Source organism: Erinaceus europaeus, chromosome 20 (assembly GCF_950295315.1).
Source record: "Erinaceus europaeus chromosome 20, mEriEur2.1, whole genome shotgun sequence".
NCBI lineage: Eukaryota > Metazoa > Chordata > Mammalia > Eulipotyphla > Erinaceidae > Erinaceus > Erinaceus europaeus.
The window spans coordinates 38,287,679-38,296,392 of NC_080181.1; the positions used below are offsets into that span (position 1 = coordinate 38,287,679).

An 8,714-nucleotide genomic window follows, 5' to 3' on the forward strand; every position below is an offset into this window, starting at 1 on the left:
CACACTCCCCTGGGGATACAACCTCTCCAATTTTATCCCAAGATGCCAAAACTTTCCTGCCAGAATTTCTGGAGCAAGCATACTCTTCTCAAAAACAGAAGTAAACCCTCTTAAAAAAAATTCACACTGGGACTTCCAGGAGGTGTGGCCATAGAATAACTGGGACCAAATCACCTCTCTTCCCAAGACAACAAATAAACACAACAGTAAACCCAACTAAAGTCACAATGTACAGCTGAAGGTTCTGAAGCCTCAGGTGGGTACTCGCATGTAGTTGTAGTGAAAAGGGGTGCAGGTGTGGGTTGAAGAACAGCAAAGTCAAAGCAAGCTCTGGGCATCTTGGGGCTAAGCTGTGCCATCTTGGCAATTTTACTTTAAGTGCAGCAGCAAGCAACATTGTTCCTAGTGCTGGAAGAAAAGAGACAGGTACTTAAAACCTCTCAGTCTTCGACTCAGGGGATTTTTAGTCTTCTGAATTTAAGGCAAGGACACAACATAAAACAGGGCATTTGTGACCACAAGACAGCCCAAAGCAACCATCCCCCATCCCACCACTGCAGATCATATAAACAAGAAAAACCTAGAGGTCACAAACAGCACCTGCTGGCCATCAATAACCAGCACCAAAAAATATGCAAGCCAGAAACAGAACTAAACAGCCAACTATGCCATATCAGCCAGACAGTAATGAAACAGAGAAAATCCAAGGAATTACAGATTTAGAGAGAATATCAGAGACAGACTACACAGAGCTCATTAGAAATACTCTCCAAGAAATTAAGCAAAAATTACAAGAGCATATTACTATCGAATTAAAACACATGAGAGAGGAACTTATAACAAATATCACTAAGAATCTTCAAATCTTGAAAGAAGAACTTCAGCTCCAGGGAGTAAAAGACACTCTAACTGCAATCCATGCCCAGGCAGAAGGCTCAGGAAGTAGATCCACACATTCAGAAGACATAATCTCCAAGTAAGTGACTTTCATGCCTGAGGCTCTGAGCTCCCAGGTTCAGTCCACAGCAGTACCCATAAACTAGTGCTGAGAAGTAATCTTAGAGAATAAATTCTGTTGAGAGAGAAATGTTGTATGTAAGTACACTCCAAAGAAAATAGCAGGTTGTCCCAAGACAGCAGGCAGGCTAGCCCAGTGCTGGGGCAGGTGAGGGACTAGTTCTAAGGACTTTCTGGGCAATTCCCCACTTTTTTTCCTTCCTACCTCAGGCATATGGATATATGATGACCATCCACATGAATGTGCTCATTTTTTGTGTGTCTGTTATCACCAGGCTAACTTTGTCCAGAGATAGGTAGGTAGATAGATAAAGGAGAGAGAGGGATGGGGGGAGAGAGAGAGATAGAGATAGAGAGAGAGAGAATGAACATAGCAGCAGAGCTTCTTGTTTAAGTGACCTGGTTTGTCCGCCCTGCCCTTTTTAAATTTGTGATTTAACAGTATTTTTATAAAATCTTAAGACTTCATGACAAAATCTTAAGAGTCATGACAGTAAATCATTCCACTCTCCACCTAATTCCTGTGCCCCTCCTCCTAACTACAATAGTTCTCACAGAGTTTGAGAGAGAATTTGACTACCATTTCTTTCTTCTATCTTTTTTAAAATTCATTTGTTTCATAGTTCAGATATGAATGAAGTCAGCTGTTAGTTATTTTTCACTTCTTTATTTATTTCTTTTAAAATATATATTTTATTTACTTATTGGATAGAAACTGATATTGAGAGGAAAGTGAGAGAAAGAGATGGAGAGAGGAAGAGAGATACCTGCAGCATTGCTTCACCACTTGTAAAGTTTCACCTTTGTAGGTGAATACTGGAGAGTCAAAATATCAAATTTGGGACCTTGAATAATGTAACATGTATTCTGTATTGACTGCACAGCCAGGCCACCCCCCTTTACTTATTACATTTAGTATAATTACCTCCAATTTCATCCACATTGTCCCAAATTACATAATCACTTCTTTTTTATTAGCAGTACTCAATAGAATATATAATTCCATAACTTTGTCATCCAGTTATTTGACCTGGAGCATTCTTTTCTCTTTTTTTAATTTCCCCTCTAGGGTTGTTGCTGGGGCTTGGTGCCAGCACTACAAATCCATTGCTCCTGGCAGCCATGCTTTTCCATATTATTTAACAGGACAGAAGGAAATTGAGAAAGGAGATAAGTTGAGTGGGAAGGAGAAAGATAGACACCTGCAGACCTGCTCTGATGATTGTAAAGTGTCCCCCCTTGCAGGTGGGTACTGGGTCCTTGTAGTTCATACTATGTGCACTTAACTAGGTGTGCCACCACCCAGCTCCTCCTTGGACATTCTTTTCAAGTGCATGTGGAACATTCACAAGTGTCACTTCTTCTTCTAGCATTTGCCCTTCTTCCATAGCCAGTCAACAGGTCAGGTTGAAAGCTGTCAGGAGCTGCTTGTTGCTGGCTTTGAAAGTGACTGGGATCCATGTGGATTCAGTCGGCTAGGAAGGATCATCAGTTTCCCCAATGAATGGGTACTCACGGGATACACCACGAGAAGGTCGATGCAATGCATCCCACAAGTGTTACTAACACAATGTGTTAGTGTTTTCACATCCTTTAGATATATTCCTAATAGTGGTATTGCTAGATCATAAGGTATTTTCATTTCTGTTTGATTAAGGGCTCTCCATACTGTTTTTCATGGGGGCTGCAGCAGTTTGCATTACTGCTGACTATAGTACAGAATGCTATTTGCTCTACATCCTTGCCAACACTTATCATGTCTTGTTTTGTTGATGTAGGCCATTCACACAAGGTCTAGGGTGGTATTAATTACATAACTAAATTCTACTGCACCTGCACAGGGCCTAATGATTAATTCAATTCCTACTCAGTGGTGGAAGTGCCCACTACCCCCACTTCAAGAAGCTTATATGTGGGATAGATGCACTCTATCTATCCATGATTAAAGAACAGAAGAATCCCTTGATTCTTATCTTCCTTATTCCATGGAAGTGACTAACTACAGGATTCCTATTGTGCTCTGATTATGTGTACCATGGGGCATAATTACCAAGGCAGTATGAGTGTAGTAACCTTGGGATTTTTTAAAATTATCTTTATTTATTGGATAGAGACATCCAGAAATTGAAAGGGAAAGGGGATATAGAAAGGGAGAGACATGGAGACACCTGCAGCCCTGCTTCACCACTTGTAAAGTTTTCCCCTTAAAGGTGGGACCAGGGGCGCAAACTCAAGTTTTGTGCATTATAACATAAACCAGGTATGCCACCACCTGGCCTCCCTTGGAATTTTCTGATCATAAATCTCCTTTCCCTGCTTATGTCTGCCTATTTGTCTACTCTAACAATTAAGTTGAATTTTCCCTGTTTCATTTTAATTGGTTTTATATTTTATTTCTTTACTTATTTATTGGGTAGAGACAGATAAAAATAAGGAAGGGAAACATATAGAGAGACAGAGACATCTACAGCATTGTTTGACAGCTCAGGAAACTTTCCTCCTGTAAGTGGGAATGGGCTTGAACCTGTGTCCTTTCCAATTTGAACATTTGTAGTCTACAAAGTGTGCCACTTTCTGGATCCTCTTTAATTTATTTTAATTTTCTTTTTTCTTTGTTTACCTCCAGGGTTATTGCTGGGGCTTGGTGCTGGCACTACAAATTCACTGTTCTTGGTGGCCATTTTTTTTCTTTTTTATTAGATAGGACAGAGAGAAATTGAGAGGAGAGGGGAAGATAGAAAGGGGTGAGAAAGATAGACTGCTTAACCACTGCAGACCTGCTTAACCCCTTTTGAAGTGACCCCCCTGCAGGTGGGGAACTGGGGGCTTGAACTGGGATCCTTGCATGGGTCCTTTCACTTCGTACTATGTGTGCTTAACCCAGTGTACCATTGCCCAATCCCCTTTTTAAATTTTTTTTTAATTACTTTTTTATTAGTGATTTAATAGTGGTTCATAAGATTATAAGATTACAGGTGTATAGTTCCACACTGCTCCAAACCAGCAAAGTGATAACCACCAGTTTTACTTTTGTTAATGTGTAGTACTAGGAAATTTGAAATTATATAATGGCTCACAGTATACTTTTTTTTTCCACAGTATTTCATTCTACCATTTATTAAAAAAGAAAAAACAGGTCTTATGCTCTACCTCTGAGTCATCTCCCCAACTGTAAACTTACTTGAAAATTAAACCTACTGCCAGTGCATTTTATTCAGTTTTATCTATATTGCTGTCCAAAATTGAGGAATATCTGAAAAAGCTACCTAGGAGTTGTTAACTCAGAGACCAGAAAGGAAAGGATTAAACACACTTTTATATAACTCTGCATTGTCTGATGTGATGCTAACCGGACTTTCCAGGACAAACAACCCACCAATGTGTCCCAGAGCTCTGATTCCCAAGAACCCCACCCCATTAGGGAAAGAGAGGCAGGCTGGGAGTATGGATCGACCTGCCAATGCCCAGCAGGGAAGCAATTACAGAAGCCAGACCTTCCACCTTCTGCATCCCACAATGACCTTGGGTCCATACTCCCAGAGGGTTAAAGAATAGGAGAGCTGTCAAGGGAAGGGATGGGATACGGAGTTCTGGTGGTAGGAGTTGTGTGGAGATGTACCCCTCTTATCCTATGGTTTTGTCAGTGTTTCCTTTTTATAAATAAATAACAAAAACAAAATAAAAAATTTATTTATTTTTATTTATTTTCCCTTTTGTTGCCCTTGTTTTTTATTGTTGTTGTAGTTATTATTATTGTTGTTATTGATGTTGTTGTTAGATAGGACAGAGACAAATGGAGAGAAGAGGGAAAGGCAGAGAGGGGAAGAGAAAGATGGACACCTGCTGACCTGCTTCACTGCCTGTGAAGCGATTCCCCTGCAGGTGGGGAGCTGGGGACTTGAACTGGGATCCTTACACTATTCCTTGCACTTCGCGCCACATGCACTTAACCCGCTGCACTACCACTGCACTCCCAACTTATTTATTTTTTTTAACAGAGCACTGCTTAGCTCTGGTATATGGTAGTGTGGGGAATTGAACCTGGGACTTTGGAACCTCAGGTATGAAAGTATCTTTGCATAACCATTATGCTATCTATCCCCGATCACAGTGTACTTCTATCAAAATTTCTTTACATTTTGGAGCCAATTGGAAGCTGTGAACTCCTTCACCTTCCCAGGACTGGATACTAGATATTCTTCTTGATATGGGGGGATAGGGGGGCATTTTCTATAAAGGCTTCATTAGTAATCTTTCAGAATTTATTGACCATAGTCTCTATTGTAAATATTCAACTCTTCTGTGCCCTGCTAGTTTCAGAGTAACATAGAGGATAAGTAATTGTCCATGTTCTTAAAACTTTTCATTACAGAAAAATTGTGTCATGTTATAATTGAGAGTAAAATACAATACATGCATAACATTTCCTAGTTTTCCACATAACAGCTCAGTCCCCACTGGGTCTTCCTCTACCATCATGTTCCAGACCTGAACCTTGCCCCCCACCTCAGAATCTTTTACTTTGGTAAAATACATCAACTATAGTCCAAGTTCTGCTTTATGTTTTCCCTTCTGACCTTGTTTTTCTATGAGTAAGATAATCCCATATTCATTCTTCTCTTTCTGGCTTATTTCACTTAACATGGTTTCTTCAAGCTCCATTTAAGATGGGGTGAAGAAGGTGAATTCATCATTTTTAATAGCTGAGTAGTATTCCATTGTGTATATATACCACAACTTGCTCAGTTACTCATCTGTTGTTGGACATCTGAGTTGCTTCCAGGTTTGGCTATTATAAATTGTGTGGCTATGAGCATAGGTATACACAAATCTTTTTGTATTTGAAATCTTATTTTTTTATAATTTTGTAAAACAAAATGTGTTCAGGAGAGAAACTACTCTTGTCTTGAGATGGCTCATACTGCTCTAGAGTTTAAGGAGCTGTTTCTCTCCTGGGTGTAATTTCTGTGTTAAAATTATAGCTTTGAGGAGAGGGACTTATTGTCATTTTTTCTAAGTTGCAGCTACTCACATCTATGACCAGGGAAGGAAGAATGTCATAGTTCTTATCATCATCATCATTATCACACTAGTCTCTTGCCACTGTATTTTATGCACTTTCTGAAAAAAAAAAGTAATCATCTTAGAAAAATTCCTGAATGTGACATTAAATAATGGCTTTGAAGTCTGTACTTTAAATGCCAAGTGGGTATCTTTTGGGATTGGTTAGTCAAGGATAGGAATTTGTAAATAAAAATGAACACATTATGAGACTTACATAATGAGAACCTGTAATCATTTCATGATTTATTTTATTTTTGTGTATATTAACCTATTCATCTTTTTTTTTTCCTTTTTGTCACTTGGGTTATCACTGGTATTTGATGACTACACTTCTCTTCTGCTCCTGGTGACAATTTTTCAGATTTTTTTTTTTTTACATAGAGGGTTATAGAAATAGAGAGGGGGAGAGAGTCAGAGAAAAGAGACACCTGTAGCAGTGCTCCACCCCTCATGCAACATCTCCCCTGCAGGTGGGGACTGGAGACTTGAGCCTGAGTATATGTGTGCTCTACCGATGGAATGAATCACCACTCAACCCCTCCTCATCCATCTTTTACTTTATAAAATTCAGAATAAAATATTGCTCTTCTTCTCCTTAGACAAGAAGTGGCTTTATTTCCCCATCCCACCTCACTTTTTTTTTTTTTAAAGAAATTATTTGTTGTTGGATAGAGACAGTGAGACATCCTGTAGCAGCCATACTTCACCACTTGTGAAGCTCTCCCTCTGCAGGTGCTGAACAGGAGCTTGAACCTGGTATCCTTGCACACTGTAATGTGAGCACTTAACCAGCTGTACCACTGTCTATCCCCCCCCCCACCATCCTACCTCTCAAACGTCTCTTTAGATTTAGTGTGAACAACTTCAGGGTTCTCTAGGAATCTGGATTTTCTGGAAAACCAGATTTATTGGAAAGCCAATTAATTGAAAGATTTGAGAAATCTCACCAAACACCCAGATGTAATTAATAATCCAGTTACATACCATTTGACGTTGTAAGTGAAAGTGTCATTATGAGATCAACTCTCCAGTGGTACAGATGAACAAGCTGAGATTTTAAAACATCAGTGAAGTATTTGCAAAATCTCTTGGCAGGTCACAAGCAAAATGCAGGCCCAAAGGGGGTAAGTAATCAAAGCATCCAGGTCACCTAGGATAAGATGAATTTTGATTTCTAGAAACAAAAGAGGTCATAAATTTTGTGGCCATATTATATTCAGCTCTGGAGTCCATACTGTTTGCAACAGCAACATAGAATCACAATTCTAGATGTTGCCGTCCTTTCCAGACATGTGACACCTCTGTCACTTCCCTTTGTGTTTCAGGTTGGGCTTCCCGATGATGCTTGTCTCCTGCACGGTTGCCATGTGCTATCTCCTTGTTGCTCATGTCGTGATGGGATGGAATTAATACATGGATGCTATTTGATGCCTAGAGAAGATTTGTTCTATCATAAACATCCATAGAAAACTGCACTGCTCATTCTTTGAAAAAGAAAAGGTGCTTACTAGTGGGGGAGCTCTGAAGTGAACCCTCATATTCAGGTGAATGTTCAATTGTAGGAAATATTCAGTTATTTTTCCCAGTGCTCCCCTGCAGAATATGTATATTCCAAAATGTGTCTTGCTGTGCTCTGTAGGAAAACTACAAAAGCAAAAATCCACCCCCAAATGGCTTGTGCTGTTTACTTGTCATTTTCCCCAAGGCCATATAGAGTTTTTCTCCATGTAGCCACTTTTCATGTTAAAATAATCAGCCTTCAAATCATCTACCCTTTGAATATATACCTATTCTTTCCAGGAAAAGGCATCCAGTTTGTAAGGAGACATTTTATGTGTTACAATAAATAAATTCTCCCTTGACAAGAATGTCTTAGAATTTGTCTGTTATTTTTTCAGTTTTTCAGTAGTTTATACCATGGCAAATCCTGTTTTACCCTACTCATCCTATTTATTTCATGTTTTTCTCTGGAGTGTTTAACCCATTAATAAAAAAAAAAAATCTAGAAATTTGACTTTTACCCTACAAATAATTTCCAAGTAGTATTAGCAGCCTAGAATAATAGGGAGCTTTTAAAATATTTTTTATTTATTTATTTTCCCTTTTGTTGCCCTTGTTTTATTGTTGTAGTTATTATTGTTGTTACTGTTGATGTTGTTATATAGGACAGAGAGAAATGGAGAGAGGAGGGGAAGACAGGGGGAGAGAGAGAGACACCTGCAGACCTGCTTCACCACTTGTGAAGTGATCCCCTTGCAGGTGGGGAGCTGGGGGTTCAAACTGGGATCCTTACACTGATCCTTACACCAGTTCTTGAACTGGCATGCTTTTAAAATATTTTACTTTACTTATTTTGACTAAAATAGAGTCAGAGAGAAACTGAGAAGGGAGAGATTGAGAGGAAGAGAGAAAGAAAGACATATGAAGCACTGCTTCACTGCTCCTGAAGCTTCCCTCCTATAGGAAGGGACTAGGGGCTTGAACCTGGATCCTTGTGCATGGTAAGATGCACTTAACACATTGCAAAAGTGTTTTGTTTCAAGGAGATGATACCATTTCCATCAGCTCTCTTAAGTACAGCCAATTCACACATTCATGTGTGCCTGCAGGATCAAGGTGACAGAGTCATTATG

The 8,714-nt window shown here is 39.4% G+C and overlaps 1 protein-coding gene across 5 annotated transcripts in view; it reads left to right on the plus strand.

The window, feature by feature from the left end:
- Positions 1-7,943, plus strand: part of OCA2 (OCA2 melanosomal transmembrane protein) — a 452,195-nt gene extending 444,252 nt beyond the window's left edge. For all 5 annotated transcript variants that reach the window (XM_060179243.1, XM_007533891.2, XM_060179245.1 and 2 more), the window contains one exon: positions 7,407-7,943. In XM_060179243.1, coding sequence (XP_060035226.1) covers positions 7,407-7,491 — 85 coding nt within the window. In that variant the 3' untranslated portion in view covers positions 7,492-7,943. The remainder of the gene's footprint in view (positions 1-7,406) is intronic.
- Positions 7,944-8,714: the final 771 nt, after the last annotated feature.